Below are 25,519 nucleotides of genomic sequence, written 5' to 3'. Positions count from 1 at the left end.
CTTTAAGCTAACTGGAGAATATAATGCGGTAGACAAAACTTTAACAAAGGCAGCAAACTTCGAGGAAAGCGAATAATGTGGTTTTGATTGGAACTCTAAATTTCATCTCCAGTCATCAGACAGGGAAAACCGGAGTGCCCATACCAATTAGAGTGGGTCAAAAACTGCAGTTTACATAGAAAACCTTCGCATCATCAACGATAAACACACAGCCGAAACTTACAAGCGACGGCGCATTGGCCACCAACGTGTTCTTCCGGACACGATCGATGCATTTATTCATAACCTAAAGAAATTGATTCACTGGATGGATGGCGAGATATCGTCTTTATCTGTACACAAGGCAGTGAGCTGCACGAAGTCGTTCGATACCAAATGGCGCGAAAGAGCTGTGGATTAAATAGTCGGGCAACACGGAACACAACAGTCGTGTCGTCTCACTTCCTTTCGTTGAGGCGAAATGGTAGAGGCCCGTGTACTTAGATTTAGGTGCACGTTAAAGAACACCAGATGGTCAAAATTTCCGGAGCCCTCCACTACGGCGTCTCTCATAATCATATCGTGGTTTTGGGACGTTAAACCCCAGATATTATTATTATTATACTTCCTTTCGTTCAGTCTTCCTTCAGTTTTAGTATTTTACGCTCCCCTTTGTTCATCCGCAACTGCGACGCACTCTTCTTAAATACTCATTCACACCGGCCACTAGCAACGGACCGCGACCATTTGCGACCGGCGACCAAAAAGCAACTCGACGCGACCAACGTTCACACATGAGTGCGACTTATGCCCGTCGACACACAGAATTCGCGTCTGCGCGCATTGCTATTGCCCCGCAAAATAAGCTGACGCCCTGTTCCTGCGCATCTGATTGGTGCAGAGGTTCGTGACTGCAGTCGCGCGACAAAAAGATCGAGCAGCGAGCGACTGAGCCAAGACAGTTGCTTTGTGACCAAAGCGGTCATTTGAGGCCGTTTGCGATCAATCGCTTTGCGAATAACTTGGTCGCGCGACCAGTGCCATGTCGCAGGTGTGAACCAGCCTCTCGAAGAGATGAAAAATCCGACGTTTCGACAATTGGACTTGTCGTGAAGGCAGCAACTCCCTAATCCTGTTACATGTACGATTTAACTTGTATCCGCGCATTTTTTATCAATCAGCCAAATATTTTAAAAGCGTATATATAGATAAAGCTCATGCCTTCATACCGATTGCGTTTCAAATGTATTTTAAGCCTATAACTCTGATGATATGTGAGACCATTGTTCCGGTATTCCTTGGCCTTACATAGCATGGCCTTGCGCCGGTTAAACTTCTGCACTTCCTCCTTGATTCAACGCAATGATGTGCTTCGAAGAGCAATTATCTAACATGTTACAAACTAAGACCCACCAGAAACGATTGCGTGCTAAATACATCTACGTCTCGTTCTCAGCATGACTGTTTTAAGTGCATCTTTTTTCCATAGACAACCGAGATGTAGAACAGCATAAAGGGCCACATCCGTTCATGTAGACTGAACTTTTTTTTAATGCGTTGGCTGGTTGTACACTGTAATACTCTTCTTCTTCTTCTTCTTCTTCTTCTTCTTCTTCTTCTTCTTCTTCTTCTTCTTCTTCTTCTTATTATTATTATTATTATTATTATTATTATTATTATTATTATTATTAGTAGTAGTAGTAGTAGTAGTAGTAGTAGTAGTAGTAGTAGTAGTAGTAGTAGTAGTAGTAGTAGTAGTAGTAGTAGTAGTATTTAGCCACCGCCGTGGCCCAGTGGTTACCGCGCTCGGCTGCTGACCCAAAAGACGCGGGTTGGATCCCGTCCGCGGCGAGCGCATTTCGTAGGAAGGGAAATGCTACATGCCCGTGTACTGCGCAATTTCAGTGCACGATAAAGAACCCCAGATGGTCGGAATTATCCGGATCCCTCCAGTGCAGCGTCTCATAGCCTGAGTCGCTTTGGGACGTTAGACCTCACAAGTTAAAGATTATTTTTATTATTTGCGTGCTCATTTCTCGGACAGTGTTTATATGCTTTGTCTTCTAATATCAGCTTTCCTCAGGCTCCACTTGGTTTATCTCTTTCTTTTTCATGTATTTCACCCACTCTTCTGATCATTTTCACGTCATTTTTTTTCAACAGTGAGTATTACCATCATGTTATGTATTTATCTTATTGTTATTGTTAATCAAGCTTCTTCATTATTGCTCACACGTCCGTATACTTTTGCTGTATTTTTTGTAATTACCGCCATACATGTAGCCATAGGATGTCCCCCTGTCAGTTTCTTTGAAACTTTGGGACCTGCTGCTGTTATATGCTAACCATGTAACTCAACTGAACTATTTAATAAACTTGACTTGACACTCCAGCGACAGAGCTGGGTATTCTCATTCAGTACCTATCAGTGATTCACCTGAAACGAAGCGCTATCTCGCTTTGCGCTCAGAGGAGGCCACATTGGGCGCATCTGGTAGCTTCTATATCGCTGCACACTATTAGCGCGCAGCAGCAGCCTCTACGTTATGAAGTTCACATGGAGCGGCGGCACGCTCGCACGCTGTCGGTGAGAAACACAGCTGGTGTGGCAACGCTTCGTTCTACGCTTCGCTGAGCTTTATTTAATTTGATCGCAGTAAGAAGGCCTCGAAATTGAGAAATCTATACCCTTGAAGAGCATCCATAACACGCTTGAGTCGATAGATTACTGTATGCTCCTTTCTTTCGTCACACGAGTGGCGTTTTGCGATTTCTCGCACGGTATATATGTCTTTGCAGTGGCGACATATCCGTTCAAAGCGGTTATATTTCGGTAGTTTGATCGAAATGATTTATGACGAGAATCTGGGCGCGTAGTGTTTTCGCGTTTGTGGGTGGTGCATGAGGCCTTGTTAGTCTGCAGCTATATAGCTTTTTTTTTCTTTTTTTTTAAGAGCTGGAGCTGTTTAATTCGAGGTATGTCCGCGTAGCGCAGACAAAAAACTCGGCAGATATGCGCATCAGAAAGCGGGTGTGTGTCAAGCAGCTCCTAGCATAGCATATCCATGCATAGTAGACGTGGATTTAGAACGGCGCAACAAGGCAGACGAAAAGGCGAATGATCACACGACCACAAGTGCCGTCTCACAACTAAAGTTTATTCGATATCACAGAGCACATATATACACGCAGATATTTGTCTGTGTATATATATATCTGCTCCGTGATAATGAATAAACTTTAGTTGTGAGACGGCACTTGTGGTCGTGTGATCATTCGTCTTTTCGTCTGCCTTGTTGCGCCGTTCTAAATCCATGCATCCGTACCAACTCGCCCAATTGGCAGTGCTATAGTATAGTGTAGCAGGGGGTTGGGAAAGGGAAGTGTAAGTGAGGACGAGTGACGTGAGGGTGAGGGGGAAGGAAAGGAAGAGGGGAGAGGGTATAGCATAGCATAGCCTTGCATAGTATAGTATAGCAGGGAAATGGGAAAGGGAAGTGAGGCTGAGGAGGAGGGGAACGCCACCAGCACCGCTATTTCCTGTCTTCGCACCACTAGTGCGTAGATGCCGCAATTTTTTTTCTTTTTTTTCTTTTGCCTGCAATTTTACTCTCTACTACCCCGTCAACTTCTTACAGGCCACAACATGCGCGCAGAAAAATGCGTATAGCATTTTTCTGCGCGCATTTTCTGCGCGCAAATTCATAAATAAGTGCCGGCTGCTGATTAATATGCATTTTGCAGTATAAGTGCTGAATGGTATTGAAATCGGGGAAATGACAGCCTTTCAGAGGTGCGTCGCGGAATCTCGCCTGATGCATGCTGGTTTTCACTAACGCGCATGTTTGTTAGCATTTCTGTGCACCAGTACGACAGCACTAACAGCGACTTTTTGAGGGCCTAGGGGGCGATCGGAGATCTGTTCGTTCCGCTTGTTCGTTCTCCTGGGGAAGAACAAGCACGCTGATTGGCTGAAGCGGGATATGCCATTCAAGGCCGAGGGGTGTCGCCATTTCTTTTTTTGCTTGATCTTTTCTTTTTTGGTGACGTCATATCGCGTCATAACGAGTAGGGTGATCGGAGATCTCTGTTCTGCGCCGTTCGTTCTGCACCCATTCTGGCGGCGCACGCGATTAGCCGAAGCCGGAAAAAACCACGTCTCTGAGGGGCGTAGCCATTTTTCTTTTTGCTTGATCTTTTATTTTTTGGTGACGTCATACCGCGTCATAACGAGCATGTCCTCTGCTACAAACGAACGGATCGCGAGGCCGTTCGCACGCGTTCTCTCGAGCGAACAAACGGCTTCGCACGGCATGATGTGGCGGTTGCGGCTGCCGCAAGAGCTGATTTTCAGAAAATGGCGCTTGCGACGTGTGCTTCTCTTGCGGTTGGACGTGCGAGATGCGTTTGAAGCCATGAGCGAGTACGGCGTCGCTTTCGGTTCTCGAAACGAACAGTGCGAACGAAATGAACGGGCCTGCCTGTGGTCTTACGCGCAGGGACTTCTTAGTTCAAAAGCGCTACCAGCTCTTGCCACGTGTCGTCCCGGTCCTCACTCGTGAACGACGGCCCCAGCGGGCGCGACGGCGTAGCTATCTGTGGGTGCTCTCTTATAAAAGCCAGCAGAAGCTCCCTTTGACGATCCGACACCCGGGAGCCAAGCCAGACATTCCGGTGGGACGACATTTTGAAGAACTGCGCCAACCGCTACTTTTCTTTTTTTTTTTTCGTGTGCGCGACTTAACATAGCAAGCACGTTAGAAAAACTAACACCAATAAATATCAGCACTCAAAGCTATTGCTGTTTCAGAAACTGTTTGAGCTTGAAAAGAAAAACATTATCTTTTCGTATAACAACTGTATTTATCAGAAGGCGAGAAACACTTCGTTTTGAAATATTCGGTCCCTTTGCCGAGGACAAACGATGCGCGTCTACTTCCGGAAAGCTCGCCGCTCACCGCTTGACGATTGGCTGTCCTCTTCCTCTCGGCGGAAAAGAGCTGCGGACCGCCCACTTTTGTGACGTAACACCGCCAGAACGAACGCGGGACGAACAGAGATCTCCGATCCCCCCCCCCCCCCCCCTACTTGGTGCGTAAAAGAAATCACAAAAATTACTGTCATTATGCCCCAACTAGGCCCTCAAAAAGTCATCTTAAGTCGTACTATTCCTTCTACATCGGGTACTTCTCCCGCGTGTTCAAGTTCATATCGCAGCATCGACTTGCTTGTCACCCACGTCGCTGCAGCTACGTGTGCCGCTCCAGATTCTGCTTCTATCGCATCCTGAAAGGCGTCATTCTCACTGAGCTGTCGTTCTTCTTCGGTAACGTGCATTCATCTTGCGGTCATGCCAAGGACATCTGCGATATCCTGCGTTTCGAGCTCTGGCGTCGACAGCGCTTCCACCTGGACAGCATAGATTACGTGAGCAAATTGCTCTCTTAAAACTCGCCGATATTTATATTCGTTTTTCATTCACTCGCTTTTTATTTGCTGAGTCAACGTTAATTGATGAAAGTACAAACGTTTCACTGAGTTTTAACAATAGGCTAGTTAATGGTTTCACCAGAACATGACGAAAGCTACCCCTGAAGATGCAACAACAAGCTTCGTTACATCAATAGAAGTTTCCTAATTCATGTTCTGATCGGACCGCTAGCTAGCCTTTGGCTATAATTCAGGCAAGTGTTTACATTTCTGTCAACGTTGACGGAGAAATATTTGCAAATTTTACATAGCTGTCAGGAAATTACATCAAAACAATCTGTTCCGAAATAATAACGATGCAGCGGAAGTAAAATAATATCCCACTGACAAACGACCTCTAGTGTCATCAGCGAATCACTAAAGCGATCTGCTAATGATACCAGGGTTCTCTTGTCACTGTTGCTTGGCAACATCGTAATGTACTGATGTGCACATGAAACGAGCAAAAAATAAAAAAAATAAAAATAATTTGATAAAGGAAACTCGAAGAGGGCCGACAAAAATACAACGCACGCGAAGGAGAATAAAAGAAAAGACAAAACGTACGAGAAAAAGAAATTATCGTAACGAACATCGTGATAAGTACACAGTTTCTTCAAGATAGCAGATCTCGCTGTGTAGCGAATATGCTGTGTAACCTTCTTTTGTGTCACATTTTATTTCGCGCTCAATAATTTTTGTCAGTATGATAACATATCAACGAGGCTTCGATGCGGACAAAAACCTTGTTAATTGCGTTTTAGTTAGGTGTTTTCACAAGTGAGGATGGTGAGTTCTCACATGTAAGTCTCCGCGGCTTGCTCGCTCGTGTTAACATGCCGTGATCAGTATTTCACTCACCTAATCACTGAACCAAATTTTGAACCTAACAAGAACTCTCCTCAAAGAAAATTTCGTAGTTATCACTGCCGAGAAAGGCTCAGACTCGTACTTATAAAGTAATCATTGGCTGACTGCTATACTGTTGCGTATTAGGTCGCACAATGAACCCTAGAGATAGATTACTGATGTGGCGTTGTCTCAGCGTCACAAAACACATAATTACGTCACCTGATTGCACACCATGCGTACATAGGCTCGCCCCGCTGTGTTTTTCTCACGTGCACGTCTGAGAAAAACATAGCGCAGAGTCACCGGTATAAACGCACGTAGCCCTGAATAGCGCAGCTACGTTCAGCTATAAACCAAGCGCTCACAGATGCCGCGGAAGACGCTACGGGAGGAACCAGAGTGCGCATGCGCGCACGCGGCCGGTTGCGGCCGCACCGCGGCGCCTGCGCGGCGCGCATTCGCTACTAAGTGGCCCATTTTTGGCGTCATTAGTCGCCGAGTCCCGTGGGGCGAAGGGGGGGGGGGGGAGGGGACCGGACCGAAACCTAATAATGCTAATGGGCGGTAATTTAGCTCGCCCTCTGCCTCCCGCCATCTATACAGCGTGCGACTCCCTATAGCGAAAACAGCGGCGTTTCCTGTGTGTGCGTGCGCATCGTAGAGGAATTCGCTCACGGAACACCGCGATCGTGAAACCCTCTGTCATGTGTGAGCGTATACCGCTGCTGCAGCCGTCTCTTCAAAAGGCTTCGAATGCGCTCTGAGCGCCGGTACACAAACACATACACGCAAAAGAGCCACAAAGAATGAATTACCACGAAATAAGCAGACAACTATGAGAGTAATAAGTTTAGTGCCCCACTCTGCCTATTCGATGCTTCTCCTACAACGTACTTTCATTTTTTTTTTTTGCGCATGTAAATGTGCGCACACGTAGTTGTACGGTCTGACGAGTCCAATTTTCCATCCTCCTTTTTGCGGCTTCGAACAACATCCGTACAGATCGCCCCAGAAGCTTTAGCTTTCGTGAACTCCATTTTTTTAGTGCTCTTCTTCCGTCCGAGCGAAAGAAAAGGCATTTTACTGGCGCGGTTATTAGCTTTTACCGAGCGCTCGTGTATTCAGTTCACTGCGCATTGACAGAGTCACAGGTCGTACAACTTCGAGCTACGCGTATGCGAGGAAAAGAAGGTCTGAGCAGAGAGATCCGCTATCTTCGAGAAACGGTGTACTTATCGCGATGTTTATTACGATAATTTTTTTCTCTTAATTTGTTTTTCTATTCTCCTTGATGTGTGTTGTATTTTTGTCCGAATTCTTCCAATTATCTTCGTCGCATTACGTATATTTATTATTATTTCTTTCTTGCTTGCTTGCTTTTTTTTTCATGTGCACGCCTGTACGTCTATACAGTGTTGCCGCGCAGTAGTGATCTGTTCCTGATACTAAAGGTTGTTTGTCAGTGGAATATTATTTTACTTTCACTAGGACCATTTTTCTTTACAGAAATCATGCACGTAGTTTTGTAAAACTTGTATGTACCTTTATATAACTTGCATATATCTGGCTACGTGCCTCGTTGAGAGAAAGGTAAACAACTGTCTGAGTTATAGGCAAAGGCTAGTCAGTGGTCCGTTCCTAACGTGATATAGGCAACCCCTGTAGTTGTAACGACGATATTGTTGTTACATGTTCAGGGGCTGCTTGCATCATGCTCTAATCGTACCCTTAGCTACACTCTAAGACAAAATCGAGTATTTGGGGAGTATTTCTGCCACACAACAATAATCGTCATCTGGCTTGCTCGCGTTTCCTTTCTTAAAAACCCAGCTCTCGTCACTTTCCTGTCAAGAATGCTATGTCACGCTGATAACGCGCGTGCCGTTCGTGACCGGGAAGTGCCGCGACCGCGGTGATAACGCGAGGAAAGTACGCGAGGTGGATGACGATTGTTGTTGTGTGGCAGAAACACTCCCAAAATACTCGATTTTTTCTTAGAGTGTAGCTTGTGGCTAAAAGCCAGTAAAGTGCTCGTATTTTCTTTAATGTTGACTGAGAAAACAAAAGTGAACGAATTGGAAACGAAACAAAAGCATAGACGAGTTTTAAGAAAGAAATTCGGTCACACAATTTCTCGTTATTAAGCGAGGCCTTTTAATTTGCGATATGGTGTCGGTTAGTATGACAACATTAATGTCACACGTACCAAAACCACGATATTATTGTGAGGCACGCCGTAGTGGAGGGCTCTGGAAACTTCGACCGTCTGGCGTTCTTTAACGTGCACAGACATCGCACAGTACATAGGCCTCTAGCAGTTCGCCTCCATCGAAATGCGGCCGCCGTGGCCGGGATCGAACCCGCGACCTTTTGGTCAGCAGCCGAGCACCGTAACCACTGTTTCACCGCGGCGGACGCTGTTCGAAGTGATAAGTAGCGTGAAAGGTCTTAGGCGTTTGTGTATACTCATTTCTTCTTTTTGTCTACACTACGCCTCTTTTTTCACGAGCATACGTCATGTGTGTACTGAACATATTCCAGCTCTGTCAATGCGCTGACGCGGGGCGACAGCGCCCCGAAACTCGTAGGAAGTGCGTCAGAAGTGCGTTCAATGCGTACGTGAGAGCTTGCGCAAGATATACGGAGTTTTCGAATAGGGCCCCCGAAAGTTTGCGGCCCCAAAGCGCTTTGCGTGTGCTGGCTTTGGGTCAAGCAGGAGCTAAGAGTTCTCGAAAGGCTCTGCGGCGCTTTGGGCACTCCCCCTATTCTATAGGTCACACTGGCCAAGAGCCATCGCTTCAGTGAGTGCCGTCATGTTTGTTTGACGCAAAGCTTTTGGGGCAGGCACTGGGGCTCCCGCTAAACTCGAGAAATAGCGTCCCCAACGCAAAACCCAAACGCTGTTCGGGTCTCGCGCATGCGCAGTGGCCTCGACGCTATTTCTTTGGGGCCCAAAAACGTTTGGAGCCCCTATTCGAAAACTCCCTGATATAACAATGGCTTCCTGTGTGGATGCGCCTGCGCTTTCTCGTAACAATGCTAGCACACATAGGCGTCATCGCTTTTCGAACCTTACTTTGCCACTAACGTGAAAAACAGAACCCAAAGGATCCTCGCGTGGACGGTCGCAATTTGCACAATATGTCACTTGTAAACTTCCAAACATTTTAACACTTTCAGTAACGACGAATATCGAAGCGCTTACTCTAACAGAACTAACTCAATTTTTCTTTGGCATGAAAAAAAAAAAACCGAGAGATATCACCTTTTTTTTTGTTCTGTGTAAGGTAACCGACGCACCTCAAATAGCTGCCATGTGAAACGACGTGATGTAGGTGCCCGGTGTGCCACCCCCTGGCTACGCCACTGCTCGGTGAGGCTTTCTTTCGCTTACAAAGAACGCGAACACGCTCGAAACGGAACACACTCCGTCAAACACAGCACCCTCGATCCTCTCGCCTTGCTTCCAATGGTGTCGTCTATATGAACTTGATCCTTCGCTGCAGCTACAACTACCATCGCGAATTTCGACGGTATTATGCCGCCTTCGGATTGGTGTTGCATTCGCAAAGGCGTACTCGTTTCGCATCGGAATGGCGGGCACTTCTACATGCGACTCATGCGGAACCGAAGAGACAGTCGAACACGTCCTGTGCAGCTGCGCTCGTCATGACACTCAGCGATGTCCGCTCCGGATGCTTCTGAACTGGACTCGATACCATTTCCGGCAACCAAGATTCTAGGACCATGGACATGTGCCTCGAAGGCGTAGAAAAAAAAATGAAAGCGCTACTGAAATACCATGAACAGGTCTGTGCGACCGCCTGTAGACAATGTGCTCCCACAAATGTGCTTATGATTCTGTCTATATATACCTCTCTTTTCTTCTGTTGCTCTTTTCGCTCCTCTATCACTTTCCCCAGTGCAGGGTAGCAAACCGGACGTTCGTCCGGTTAACCTCCCCGCCTTTCCTTGCTTCTTCTTTCTCTCTCTCCGTCTCTTCTTATTGTTGTTGTTGTCCTCGCTGCCCAGTTTCGTCATGAACCCCGCGCACCGCTTCTGCAACGCAACAGGCGTGAGTGGTGGCCACGAGGAGGATGTGGAGAAGGAGAAGCGTGAGTGGCGGCTCGTCGGCAGGTAAGGCCGAGTGATCGACTGACGACGACGTTTTCGGTCTTGCCTATTCGGCGAAGACAAGGAGGGAGCCGAGACGCGGCCGTTTATACCGGGAATGGGAAGGCGGTCATTTTTCAACGGGAGCCGCTCCGTTTGAGAGGCAAATGGGCGCTTGTTTGCGCGTCGCCTGCGCCCCCCTCTGCGCGCCTCCGCTGTCCTCCCGCCTCCTGACAAATGGAGCTCGGCCGGCCACCGCGCCGATCGCTCGACGAACGGAGACGGGCTCGTTGCCGCAGCTTCCAAGCGGCAACAAAATACGCTGCGGTGGAGACCTTATATATGCGTTCGTCTCGCTAAAATCGTGCAGCATTGCAGAGCGTGTGGATCCAGAGGACAGACGGGACTGCCTCGTACAGAAGTACCCGACGCAGTTGTCACGTGTACCTCTGTACTGTAGTCAATCTAGCACCGACTCCATGTCTCGTCTAAGAAACCTCTGCAGAAGTCGACGTAATAGAGTAAGTAATTGTTTGTGTTGTGTTCCGGAACCACAGAACACTTGGACCCAGAGGGCAGAAGGGCTGCTTCGTACAAAAGTACGCAGCGCGGTTGTAATGTGTGCGTCTGTCCTCCAGTATCGCCCGCACCGACTTCACGCCTTTCCTTAGAAGCCCTGGAAAGGTCCACGTCTTAGAGTGCGCATTGTTCATGTTATGTTCCGGCTTGGCAGACGTATGGTCTTTCAATTACGGATGAAACGCAAATGAGGCATTTCATTCTCGAACAGTGAAATAAGTTGCGATCCGAGTAGCTGAAAGAATGTTACACTTAATGTTACACCTTACTAGTCGATCTAACCTGTGGTCATGAACGAGCGAGATCGGCGACTGAAAGCCCCGAAAACGGAAACTGTCACGTATACTCACGCACGTATTATTACGTGTGCCCGAACTTGCCATATATTGTGCGAAGCACACGCATTGAAAAACTGGCGAACTGGGAAACTGTCCTGAAATACTATTGGACGATCGCGAAGCGTTCACTCATGCGACAAAACATGACACTGTACGTCTCTTTACCCGCAACGGGTCATCAAGCGCGTACAGTACGTGTCAATGGTATACATGCAAAGTAGAGGGAAGGGAAGACAGACGCTCTTTTTAAAGAGTTTCAGGTGTCACTATTGTGGTGAGAGTGTTGTGCCAAGAAAACTTTCCCTGCTCCAATAACGCATGTCGTCTATCGCAATCCGGCCGACTGCCTCAGCACTGGTTGCGGTAGCTTTCGCAATGCTGCACGTAATTTGCCGAGGCGAAGTAATATACTCGAGGTGACCGAAGCAGCTGCGCCCATCGGGCCACCGCCGCCGTGGCTTTCGAAAGTTGCTCGCGCGCGATGTTCTGCACCGGCGCCAACTGACTGCCCCTCGCCCGTCCAGGACAGGTCTTCTGCACGGACGGCGGCGGCGCCCTTTGCCCACTTTGAGCGGAGGTCATGCGCCGGTCGATATCCGCCGGCCAGGTCATCATTACTGCACACCGAGTTGAAGACGATCTCCTTCGAGGTTGTGGCGCCGTCCGAAAATCGCCATAATGGACGCTTGCACCGTAATGACACGTGTTTTTAGAAAGGCTTGCGAGTGCTAAGGCGACCTGAGCTGTTCAACTCACTGCGTCTTTATAACAGTCACACTTTGGCCGAAAGTATTTCTGGAAAGTCAAGAAGGGGGAGGGTAATGAGATGACGTTGTTTGTTTTCTTATTCCAAGTGGACTTGCATATTGGTGCGAAGAACTTCATGAGCGTGAAGAACGAATCTCAATAGAGAAGTCATCGAGTGTTCGCGGAACGCACGCTGCCTATGCGAGTAGGCACATGCGGAGTAGTTGTAGTCATAGCAGCGAGGCATATCTTCCGAAATCCTTAGACACAAGGTCATTGACGAGGCATTCGTGCTAATTCCATAGTCCCATAGTTTTATTGCCACGACCACTCGTCACTCATTCGCATCACGCACATTTCACGTCACTGTCATGATTTTAACAACTATATCTATATGTTTTACGCACCTTTAGTGCGAAGAACTTTAGACCCTCATACATCTACTTAACATCACCATTGTTCCCATCATGTATCATGTCCTGGCGCTATTTGGCCATCAGTGGCCCTTGCGTCGTAAAGCGCCATATATCATCATCATCATCATCATCATCATATCAACACTGAAACTAAAGGATTATCAAAAGACCGACGTGTCACCTTGGTGGACTCGGGGAGTCCCGCGCGCTTTGCCCTGAGCGCTCGGCGAGCCTCGGCGGTCGCTTTGGGTTCGGGTGGCGGGTGGTCGTGCAGACCCTTAGCCTGGAAGAACACCGCCTGTTCAGTGTGGCGCCAGAAGTGTGTCACCGGGTATCCGCAGTGGCCTCGACACGGCTGCACCTCTAGCCGGCCAGGGCAGCGACGGTTTGGACATGGTTTGCCTGCGTCATGATATTAATCGTGTATTTCTTATGCAATACTGCAAGCATGGCCGATTTAGGTAGTTTTTATTTCAGCACGTTCGCGAGCTGATTTTCATAAAAAGTAGGGCAATAAAGCGACGTGTTCACGCTTTGAAGAAGGTCCTCTACGACTCAAATATGCAAAGTAGCTTAATATATGCTCATGGGCTAGTTGGTGAACCATGATATTAATGAAGCAGCACACGAAAGACAAAATCACGCACGCATAAAAATGACGCAAACAGAGTTGCAGTCCAGCGCTTGTGTTTGGGTCTTTCTTACGTGTGCGTGACTGAGTCTTTTGTGGGCTGCTTTAGCGATGCATACCAGAGAAAAGATTTTTTTCTTTTTCATTGGCTGTTTCGAAACTTTTGTCCCAGATTAAAGCTCTATGTGCAATGTTGCAGTGGTCGGTTGGTTGATCCTCAGCTACTTGGCCCAACCCACCGCGGGGGATCGGCCATGAAACGGGTGGTACCTTATTTTAGAAATAAGATTGTTTTACAGTCCGAATATGTTTAGGAATGGATGGTTTAAAAATAAATTCACTGGTACAATCCAGATTTTCAAAAAATAGAAGTAAAGAAAATAAAAATAAATAAATAAACAAAAATTTAAGAAGCCAATAGGTTGAAACAGTGAAATTGTACATAAACTTAACATTCTATTCTTTTTGTTTCCCGTAAAAAATCACACACGGCTTAACATATAGACATGTGATACCACCTACTTCGTCTTGCCATTTTTTGGAACCGCGCTGACAAATATGGCATAAACATGAAGCGACATTATGAGAGAGAAACTACACCGTAGGTAACGGTAGATTTGTCTCGGTTCGATCGCAAGTGCATCGTTTCTATTGGGAAAATCGGTTGCAAAATTTCCAACAGAACAAACCATTTCCGCTAGTTCTGGCTTCAGCATTGCACCTAAGTGCATTAGTTACGGTTGGCTGTACCCTTTTTAAGTGCACATACCCTGCTGCTTCTTGCGCGCCTTGTCGCAAATGGCGGGCCTCAGGTGGACGCGGTGTCCACCTTCGGACGCGCACCGCAGGCTGCACACGAGCACGCCCAGGCAGGACTTCTTGAGGATGTGCACGTTGTGGTTGTTGGTGTTGCGCATGGCCCAGCCCGACGCGTGCCTCCGGGCCTCCTCGCAGTCGGGCCGGTACACGTAGCGGCAGTGGCCGTCCGCCCACTCCTGGTAGTCGTCGAAGTGGCTCACCTGCCACGCATTGCATGTTTACTCATGTATAGGGTATACCAAAAGGCAAAAAGGTAGCGAGATAACTGTTTACATTCAAAATATACGTGTACAATGCTCTGTTTGTATTGGACCAAATACTAGCCAAAAAGGCTAGTGTTCTACCTAGTTTTGTGTGCATTTCCTTTTGGACATTGTGCGATGAAACAGTTATCAATTAATTAATTCAAAATACATTAGCAAAGAGAGAGAGAGAAATTGCACATAGGAACGGCAGATCAGTATAATGTGGGAGCTTGAAGTGACGTGAAGTCGTTGAACATGGAATATAGTTGGCGGCAAGGTTTCGACAAGTCCATTTTTTAAATTTTCTTTTACTAATAACTAGGTGAAAGGTGGTAGCAGCTAGCAGAAAATGGTGGGAACGATACCTCGTTTTATTTTTATTTAATTAAATAAACGTTTCGACAATGGGACTGGTCTGACAAGAACAAGTCTTCTGCCGAAGCGTTGGCCCCAGTGGAATTCTTTGTTCGATGAAGTGTCATTACACTTCAAAGGTAAAGCGGCAAGGTGAACTAGGCTGAATGAAATTGACCCATCTCATGACGTCATGCACACTGGCGCATCTGAAGAACCGCAGCAGCACTTTTGTGGATTTGCGCATTTTCACATTGAGGGCGCAAGACAAACGTCATTGTGCGAAGGTTATGTACGGGCGCGTGCTCTAGAGTCGCATCATCGCGCTGTGACACAAGTAACTGTGAGGCTCTACAAACTACGATTAATTTTTACAAAAAATGTCAATGCAGTCCATAGCTCTCTCTCTACACGCGTCTGCAACTGATAACTATGAATGTGACCACAGCGCTTGAGTTTTTTTACTACTCGTCTACTAACACGCATTCACTGCTATACCCAACGCAATCTTGATCCTTCCAGTCAAATCAACGTCAAGGAAGGCAAAGCCGGTTGACAGCCGACAAAGCGCTCGGCAGATTGCGGCTGCAGATAAAAAAATGAACGATGCGTCAAGTTTGCCAACAACCTCAATGGATCGATAGATGACCCGGAACGGTGAGATGTGTGGAACGCAGAAATCGTGCCGATCGGACTGATAACAGACATGGCTTTCTTTTTTTACTTTTTTTAACCGACTTGACGCTGGCACTCTTCTGAAGTCGACGACTTATCTCTTTGAATGTATGACGGCTTTGACGAAAGCTCCCTGTCAAACGCACAGTTATCATCGGATATGGGTCTCTGTGCACGACAAAACCCGTCGCAGAGTGCGAGTTCATATATATAGAATGGCACTGGACAGATAGCACAGTGTTTGCAAACTGTGGATCCCTCAGCCCCACCTTTTCTGTTCTCTGAGATGTTCGCTCGATTCAATGCGCTTTAAATTGTGGCAATGTAGTCAATAGATGGATTTACAATAGACGGATTTACAGCAGCCAGAAAAGGTAATCCAACACGAATCAGAAATTCAGCTTTGAAAAGGGCACAAGAGCACGTGAAGCAGGGATAGTGATTTTAACCGCCTTCACTGGCTCACATTAGACGACCTTATATAGGAAAGTGTTTCTTGCCGTTTGTTTAGCAGTAATATGGTACTTGCTAGATCATTATATTCATGTCATTGCCATGCTCGTCGTCCTTTTGTAACACATCTTAATTCGGCTGTCCCAACAGTACGCGAATTATGTGAATCATTGATTGCTTCATCAGATCTTACCTACCTATGTAAGGTTATGAGGGACGCCGTGACGTTAGCCACCGGAGGTTTTTAACGTACACCGTCGTTTTCGCGTTTTCATTCATTCTAAATGCGGCTTTTATGGCTCGAACCAGCGCCTTCATTTTCAGCAACAGAAACAACCTTGATGCTATCACTACTCAGAGGGTAGCAGTTGTATAATCACTTACATATGCTTATTTTGGTATAAAGCAAAATAGGCATTTATGGAGTCTCAGACAGGAAACACGAGGGAATAGAAGAAGGAAAAGGCTGAGTTCATTGCGATCTTTGCAGCAGGATTACGCTGCTAGTCCGGGTCGTCAGATGAAGGCTTGGTCTCCCGCGTTTCAGCAGTTGTAGTTTAAAAGCGTGCTAAGTTGGGGTGCTCATGTGTATATATGGGGTGTCCTTGTATGGAGCCGTCGTATGGAGCTTCTAGACCGCGTCTTGAGGAATACTCTTTCAGGAAAACAAAAGTTTATTTCTCTCTCTCTCTCTTTCCCTATGCGAAGTTTAAGAATTCGTTGGAACCTTAAAAAAAACACACACATGTAAGCGTTCTGGCGAGCAAGCTTCTGTTACGCTCCCAATGTCACCGTCTATTTCCAGGCTATCGCGGTGTCCAACCAAGTTGTCGCTTAACGTCACCTCCCTTCGTCCCGCAGTGACGCAAAACGAAGCTGCCGGGTGATTTCATCGCACGATCGGAACGCGGGATTACGGACCGGTACTTCAATCGCTAAACCTACATAAGGCAATGCGAAGTGTGAAGGGGAGCAGTGTGGAAAGGACCAAGGTTGACGGGGTCAGACACCATTGTGCGCAGAAGCAGGGAGCGCCCACCGCGGCGCCAACGGTGGCGGCGGATCAGAACAATGTGTATGGGGTCCGCGCGATGGGAATCGCGCCATCAGTGGCGCGGACAGAAGGGTCCAATAGGAGGCGCCATAAGCAATGGCAGAATCGTCGACAAGCGTTCACGCAAACTTCGGCGCGCTGATCCCTCCACTGGGGTTTGCGCAGACTGGGCGGTCGTATATACGTTCGCATTCACAGTCACATCGAACTTCGCTGTGCGCCGGCGCTTCTTATCACTGCCGACATTTTAAGCATTCTTGGCTACTTCTCTCCAGAAAAAAGTGCGTCCATCCCTCCATGAGTTAACGTTACGGTCCGTGGGAATACTTGGGGTCTTGTGTGACAATGAAGACATGTGACAGTGACGTATTACTGCAGAAGGAAAACGGCAGTACAGTTGTTGTAACTAAACATGCATAGCGGCCCATCGTAACAGTGAGCCATAACATACAGTCGGCGAAGAAATAAAGCAGGACATCAAGTAATTGTACCCTACGGTCGGTGCAGAAATAAAGTAGGTCACTACAAGTACCGCAACATGTAACCTTATCTAGGCTAGTGTTGGCTAACAATTGCGAAGGGCTAAGTGCGCAATTTACTGCTTTAAACACGCTTCCTCTTGTGTGCCTACTCTTTCGACGAAGGTCAAGAAGGGAGCCGACAGATGGATACACGTTATAGGAATCAAAACAGGAGAAAGTGCCTTATCTGAGGCACTTTCTCCTGTTTTGATTCCTATAACTCTTTCGACGAGGTTGTTGTTAGCGGTGACTGTGAAGACAAGATACCCACTACTGCATTCTGCATACGGCACAGAATTATTCTCCGAGAAATGCTGCCGAGAAAAAATAAATAAAACTTTGTTTCCAGATGATTTTAGGTTGCTTGGCCTTGTAGATACAAAGTACACTACGTCGTGGCGAAGAACAACTCCGCATGTTTTCAAAACGATTGTTTGCAACGTCACAGCAAAACTCGTGCGCGGAAACCGAAGCCACGATTTCCAAGGCGGTATCCCGCTTCGGCAAAGCCAAAGAGCGTGTCTAAAGTTCGCGTTGAAAGCCGAGGAGCGTGCACCAATCTCTCGAACGCACTACGCGCTGTCTCTCGCCATACACAACTTACAGCACCATGTTATCGCGGGAACATACGGAGTGCATCCGCGCGTGAAATGGTCGTACATTTTTTTTTTTTTTTTTCCTTCCTAGGTGTTCCCAGAATCCTCCGATACACAAGCCGAACGCAAAGTACCATGCAGAATGAGAGTGCGCGCGCTCTCCGCTCTTGTGTAGCTCGCCCCACGACCGTCAGCATCCAGCTCAGTTCCTCCTGCTTGTCATGGCGCTGAGTGACGTGCCCCGTGCACCCTTTCGGAATGGTACTTAAATCCCGCTCCCTCTTTTAGACCACAGAATCAACGCGTCATAACATCTCCTCCCGCCTCCGTATGGTTCGGGGGAGGACAGCGCGAGGTAGCCGCGTTCTCGTCTGTTTTGGAACGCGCGAGACAGCTAAGCCTAAGCGTGAAGCGACGGGTGCTATCATTGCGCGCGTTGCCGCCGCTTTGCTGCTCCTGCGGTCAGTGGTCAAGCTCAGCTGGCTGTCGCGGTCGCGCCCATAGTGGTCCTGCTGACTTCTCCTGCAGCCGCCGCGGCGATTGCCGCCGTAGAAGAACTCGGAGGTCGGTACACACCGCTCCGCAGCCGGGCGCGCGGCGCGTGTGTACAGGCACACACACGCATACGTAACGACCGGTTGTCGACAGCGGCGTCGTCCATTACGCGCTCGGGCCACCCCTGGACACACACGCGCGCTTGGGGGCCACGCCGCCGACGCGTTGCCACCGACGACGACGGGTTGGGTGCGCCGCTCATCGCGCCTCTGCTAAGGTCTTCGAGAAGCCGGGGCGCGCCGAGACCGTCTCGCGCTTCTGGTTTTCACTCGAGGCGCCGCAGGAGAGCTGCCGCGGTTCGAGTGCGAAGCGAGATGAAGAGTGCGAAGCCGAAATGCGCCCAGGAAGACCACTGCATGCCGTGAGAGTAAATTAATGTTTGTCGGGAAAGGACTGCCGCACGGGGCGAGTACTCTCGGAGTCTGTTTGCCTTTTATTCGCTACGCTAATTGCTCGCTGCATATTTGAGATTTGGCTTATTTCACCGCATGAGTGCAGCAGCACAAGAGACAGCAGTACAAGGACAAGCGCCTGTCCTGTTGTCCTTCTTTTTTCGTCTTGCATACAGCAGTACGCAATAAAATGTACTTGCTATGGAGAGGATATACGACCCGCCACGGTGGTCTAGTGGTTATGGTGCTCGACTACTGACCCGAAGGTCGCGTGATCGAAGCCCGACCGCGGCGGCTGCTTTTCCATAGCGGGAAAATGCTAAAGGCCCGAGTGCTTAGATACAGGTGCCCGTTGAAGAACACCAGGTGGTCAAGAATTCTGGAGCCCTCCGCTACGGCGTCCCTCATAATCATATTGTGGTTTTGCGTAACACCCCAGCAATTGTTATCGAGAGGATAACGGGAAGAAAGATGCACATCTGCAGCTTTGCTAGCCCCGCCACCTCCTTGGCAAGCAACAACATGCGGTACATAAACGGTTTAGGACTCGTTATGCGAGATAAAATATTGCCTCGTTTTTATTGTAGTAAATAATTCAACGGGTGTGTCACCGCTAAAATTTTATTCTCATTATCCGGGTGGCCTGGCGACTGTACTTGGCCCAGAATAGTGTATTCTCGCACCATTCAACAGGTCGACTGCAGCCATGCAGTCATGACCTGTGGTAGATAGGGACTTCGAACCGACACGCGCAGTGGGCGTCCACACGTATGCGCCTTTCATCGACTAAACGATGAAGACCGCGTCCTCTCGTGACGGATGCCACGGACGGTAAACAGATTGAAGCCGATTCGTTGGAAGCAGTGGCGTGGCTAGGAGGTGTCATACCGCGTGCACGTGCCGCAGATGTATACCGGATGCATAAGCGAGGAGTAACACGCACCTTGGGCACGTGGCTATCGTTGATGTCCCAGTCAGCCTGGTGGCCCGGCCCAGCACTGCAGGCCTGGACCATGGCCGCGCCCCGATGACCCGTGGTGGCTGCTGGTGCCGCCGGTGGCCTACTCGTGTCGCTGCCACCACTGCGCTGCAACAACTCGACGGTGAACGCTCGGCGTCAACACCGCTGCCGATGGGGACCACCGGGATGACCTGCCTGCACACTGAGCACCAATGAGGTCTTATTATGAGGCAGTCCTCTACATATATCTCATTCTTCGAAGGAAACAATTAAGTAAGCTTCGCATTAGTGGTGCGAAGCCTGAAGGAAGTGCGGAGCAAGGCGGCCTTCTTGTTTGTTTGTTTGTTTGTTTGTTTGTTTGTTTGTTTGTTTGTTTGTTTTTCCTTCTTGTTCTATGGCACGTACCCACTCTGGGGGATGGGCCAAGAATGCGTAGATTAAAATCTTATTCGAAGAATGTTAAATGGTTAAAAAATAATATTCTTTGTTCCTCTTTATTTTTCTCTTAGTTTCTAGATCTCTTTCCTTCTTTCTCTGTCTTCTATTTTTTCTACGTCTTCTTTGTCTGTTTATTTCTATTTCTTTCTTTCTGTCTATATATATATTTCTTTCTATTTCTCGCTACTTCTATCTTTCTTTCTCTTTTTGACTATATATTTCTACCTCTCTCTTTGATTCTCTCTCTTTCTGCGTTCCTTTGTCTTTCTGTTTTTTTTTTCTTTCCTTTCTTTCTCTCTCGTTCTCTTTCTATGCTATGCTTTACTCTCTCCCCTCCTCCTTTTTCTCCTCCTCATCCTCGCTTCCCTTCCCCACCCTCTAGGTATACTATACTACACAAGGCTAAGTTATGCTCTGCTAGCGTGCCTGGATAGCCGAGTGGTTACGATGCTCGCCTTCGGATCGAGGGTACGCGGGTTCGTATCCCGCCTCGTCGAGAACTTTTTTTTTCACCAAGAATTTCTCTCTCACTTTCTTTATCTCTCCCTGTACTCGTTCTCTCACCCGTCAGAGTTATTCCATCCCACGTTGGACAAATTGGCGCAAGTGTTCTATGCGAAGCAGAAGTTGAAGAGGAGGACGAAGATAGCGCGTGCCGGTTAGTGATGATGATAGTTTTCTGTTCGCGGGTTACAACCGACGGCTGGCATAAACAGCTCTGCTGTTAAGAAGTGGTCGATCCCTCTTTCATACCAATCGCTTATAACACGAAAATGGAACGTCTCTTCATAGAGGCAGTTGCTGCTTTGTCAGATGTTTAGAAGTACACGCGAATATATCAGCGTATCAAACTCGCCTTTTTGAAATCGACATGCTGCGAAGCCCATTCGCATCTTCGTTTTTATTCCATTGCAAGCAGTTGTAATAGTAGTAGTTCTAGTGGTAGCAGTAACAGTAATGGTAATAGTGGCAGTAGTAGTAGTGATAGTAGTCGTGGTAGTAGTGGTAGTATTAGTAGTGGTGGTGGTGGTGGTGGTAGTAGTAGTAGTAGTAGTAGTAGTAGTAGTAGCTGGCAGCAGCAGCAGTAGTAGTAGCAGTTTTAGTAGTCGTGGGAATATTAGTAATGGTGGTAGTGGTGGTAGTAGTAGTAGTAGTAGCAGTAGCAGCAGTGATAGCAGTCGTGGTAGTAGTACTAGTAATAGTATTAGTGGTAGTGATAGTAGTTGTAATAGTAGTAGTAGTAGTAGTAGCAGCAGCAGCAGCAGTAGTAGCAGTGATAGTAGTAGTATTGGTAGTAGTAGTAGTAGTAGTAGTAGTAGTAGTAGTAGTAGTAGTAGTAGTAGTAGTAGTAGTAGTAGTAGTAGTAGTGTGTAGTGGTGGTGGTCGATTCTTTCCTCTGGTCTCCCCGCTACCACCACCACCGCTACTACTACTACCACCACACCACCACTACTACCACCACACCACCGCTACTAGCACCATTTTAAGGTTTTTATTATCCATTGTGTGCCGCTGTCTCGCCAACGAGCGCCTACAGGCTGCTGCCTTGGCCAACACGTTTCAATGGCAGCCATACAGACACGTTCGATCCTCCACGCACGAGCAGTGATTAAATCCGGCGGGCTTCCGACGAACGTGATAATTTCCGTCGCGACAGCGAGCATATCCTGCTCGCACGTTCTTCTGGACTCCGTGGCGCAACACAATGGGCACGCTCACTCGCGATGCTTCTTCGGCGTGCTGCTCTAGATCGTCCCCTCAAGACAGCGTGGAAAACGATCCGAAAAGATGGCTGGGCCATGGGATGCCAGCGAGTAATGCGCTGTAATAGAGTGAAGGCCACGCATGCCTGCTTCGCATGCACTACACAGCGAGGTATCGGTATCACGAGCTTCGCACGCGTGACCCGAACACCATGGAGTCGTCTCCCGTCGATGCACACGATCTAGTTTGCGACGTCTAAACCCGCTGCGGTGGCCCGTCGCACGGGTATATTTCACCCCCCCCCCCTAATTCCTCCGATCCCTTCTATCTGTGGCTTCGATTCTTTCTCTTAAATTGCACGGCCTTGCCGTTTGTGAAGGCGCGTCGTGTCGGTCGGTATATAAATGCCGCTCATTTTTGCTTTGTTGTGGCGTCGGGACGTGCTTATATATACAAGGTGTAGTTATACGCGGACGGCAGTAATGCGAGAGACCCTCGTGCATGCGACTGTCGGGGAAGGACCGATTCCAGTTGGGGCGAAAGCATTCCTCGACGGCAGCACAAGTCCGCGCCGCGCGCGTTGCTGCAGGATGGGTTCGGTGGCGCGTCACGAAGGCATATTAGCGATATTAGCAACGCGGCGTCTCGGCAAGGCACACCGGGGCCGATGTGCTCGCCAGGTTTGATTCACGGTTATTGGAGGGAAAGAGGGAAGGAGCCGCCGTGGCTGCGATCACGACAACGCCTCGGGGTATGGTACTGCCGCTACGGAGTCTGGGACGTGCGCCTGGACGTCGAACAAAGGCTAGGTTCGAGGAGAGCCGAACGCCAGGTTTGAGCGAGAAACGTATGATAAGTTCTCCTAAGGGGCCCCTAAACAACATCTCAATATACAAACAACGAGCGCATTATTCTATTCTGCAGCGTTTCCCGCCTTTTCGGCACATTTCGTGACGCCGGCAGACTGTTCGGGTGACGTCATAGGTCTATAAGCTCTCGATTGGTCCATGTGCGAGAGATATCAGTTGCGAATTGCCTCTTACCATGCTTTGTCATGCAGTCGCACGCCCGTTCTACCGTTTCTCACATGACTGCCTCGCTTGATCGAGTGATTTCTCTTCGTTTTTGTGATTTCGACTGCTCAAGCGGAGGTAACAGCGTGCCGAAAAGTGCCAAAACCCGATAGGCTCCATGCTTAGAGTTGACGTTGTTCACGTGTTTTGTGAAGAAATAAGTATAGCGAGGAGGAGATAGTACCCGCAGGAAGTCTAGTGAAGACGAAAGAGAAACAACTCTCTCGTCTTTGAACTCGGAGTGGTTTAGAAGCCCTTTATAATCAGAATAGAAAAATTATTCCCGTTAGAAGTCTAAGGGTTTGCTAGTTCATGTGAACAGGGCTCGAAGGGCGGCTATAGCCCCACAACTTCGTCGAATGAGGAGGCTTCCCATCATGGATGAAAGGAGATAACTAGCTTGCTTGGACGAATAACGTTTTATCATAATTATCTCATATAAAAACTATAGAAATTTCGGAGTGGATAGAAATTCCAACCATCTATATACTCAAACTTAGGCATGAGAAATCGGAGCGATAGATAAGAGAATGCGGTGATGACGACGCAGTTGTATACATGATGGTTCGAATGAGCATGGGCAGCGAAGTTTATTAGATGTCACAAATCAATACCACTTTCGTGCAGAAATTTTGCAATGACCCTTAGAGTATCTCACAGAAGTTGAGTTGAAGGCAGAGGTACCGAGAGAACCTTTCCAGGCGAAGGTCGATCGTTCAGTCTCGACAAATGTTCTGAATTGGAACTCCAGTATTAAGTTAATGTAGGTTACACTTTCAGAATGTTGGGCGCAATTTATTCTCATCACGTGTAGAGACTTCATGAGCTCAAATGCACGCTGCAGAAAAGAAAAACCGGTGGCGACATCATCACTACGGCTTTTCTGCGCCATCTTGCAGTGGCGTCTAAGATTTTTACGGCGTCTTTTTGTTGTGGTTGACGAGGAGTGCTACTGAGTCATCGGTCTGGCATCCTAAAACGAGACCAATATATGTAGAGACTGTATTGTTCAGTTCCATGCATGTATTAACGTGGAAGATGAAAAGTTTCAATATTCGCTAACGTTTTCAACATAGGCGTCCTTAGTGCGAAAACCAATTACCCTGTGCTGTAAGTGTCTAGATGGGTTGAATACTACCGTAAAATCAGCGATACGATAAAATGTCTGAAATAGGCGACAGGCCACAACGATTCCCCGACTAGCTTTGAAATAATTTTGTTTGGCAATTCCCTTGCCCTGGATATATCGAAGTTTGTCTTGAAATAAAAGATGATTCCTTTGGCGTGTAATTGTATATGAGTACAGCAATGGCCAGAGTTGGGCCAGTTTGTATAAATGACAGAAAATGAGAAGCCAGCTATAAATCCAGATTAAATGCCCTATCACTATCCAGCTTAAATGCAGTTAAATGCATTAGATTATGTTTTTGCGTCGTGTTATGTTTGTGAGTTTCATGATGACTCTCGCGTATACGCCGCATGATTGACGGATGTCTTTAAATGTCTTTTTTCTGCAAAAAAAATTCAGTTGAATTAGTCCAGCTTTGTCCTGCCTGCTTCTTTTTCTGTGTGTGTGTCCTTCGTGTTTACAGCTGGCATTTCGCATTCAATTACGACTACAGTTTTGTCATTGCTAAAATGCATAAAGCGCTCTTCGCACCAGCCTTCGATTAGTGAAATTGATCGCTGCATGTAATCATTGCCAACTTTCTGATTGATAGTCTTCAAAATAATACAATACCCCGCATGAAACTTATTTGCGACAGTTCGATACAGCACTTACTAAGTGATTTACACGCTGTATCCCAAAAAAGTGAACAGCCTTAAATCCATGGCCTGTGGTTAGAACTTGTGAAACGGCATCGTGTATAGCATTTGCATATTCTGTTTTTGTACAGCAGAGCTGTAATGGTCGAGGTTTGCCGTGTGTCGTAGATAGGAAATTATCGTCATCATGAAGCGGCGCGCACTCTCTTCGTCCTCTTCTTTATCGTCTTCCTCTTCTGCTTCGCTCCCAAAACACATGCGCCGATTTGTTCGGCGTGGGATGCGATAACTCTGATGGGCGAGAGAACGAGTACAGAGAGAAAGAAAGAGGAATAAAGATAGAGAAGAGAGCCATTTTTGGCGAGGCGAGATTTGAACCCGTGTCCCCACGATCCGAACCGTCGTAACCACTCGGCTATCCAGGCACGCTAGCAGCTCATAGCATAGTCTTGTATAGTATAGTATAGTATAGTATAGTATAGTATAGTATAGTATAGTATAGTATAGTATAGTATAGTATAGTATAGTATAGTATAGTATAGTATATAGTATGGTATAGTGTGGTATGGTATAGTGTAGTGTAATATAGTATGCTATAATATAGTATAGTATAGTAAGGGGTGGGAAAGGGAAGTTATGGTGAGGAGGACAGATGTGAGGGTGAAGAAGAGGGAAATGAGGAGGAGAGAACGAGTACAGAGAGAGAAAGAAAAAGAAAGAGATAAATAGATAGAAAGACAGAGAAAGAAATAGGCAGAGAGAAATAGATGGAAAGACACAGATACAAA

At 47.5% G+C, this 25,519-nt stretch overlaps 1 protein-coding gene across 1 annotated transcript in view; it reads right to left on the bottom strand.

Annotated features, from left to right (window-relative positions):
- Positions 1–19,865, bottom strand: part of LOC119407023 (transcription factor glial cells missing 2) — a 31,762-nt gene extending 11,897 nt beyond the window's left edge. Inside the window, exons 1-3 of the mRNA XM_037673848.2 lie at positions 19,732–19,865; positions 13,894–14,143; positions 12,675–12,895 (exon numbers count right to left, since the gene is read on the bottom strand). Coding sequence (XP_037529776.1) covers positions 12,675–12,895; positions 13,894–14,143; positions 19,732–19,803 — 543 coding nt within the window. The 5' untranslated portion in view covers positions 19,804–19,865. The remainder of the gene's footprint in view (positions 1–12,674; positions 12,896–13,893; positions 14,144–19,731) is intronic.
- Between the last annotated feature and the right edge of the window lie 5,654 nt (positions 19,866–25,519).

The sequence above is a fragment of the Rhipicephalus sanguineus genome, chromosome 10 (assembly GCF_013339695.2).
Source record: "Rhipicephalus sanguineus isolate Rsan-2018 chromosome 10, BIME_Rsan_1.4, whole genome shotgun sequence".
Lineage (NCBI taxonomy): Eukaryota > Metazoa > Arthropoda > Arachnida > Ixodida > Ixodidae > Rhipicephalus > Rhipicephalus sanguineus.
The sequence above is the reverse complement of the archived record's forward strand: the minus strand, read 5'-3'. Positions and strand labels throughout refer to the sequence as shown.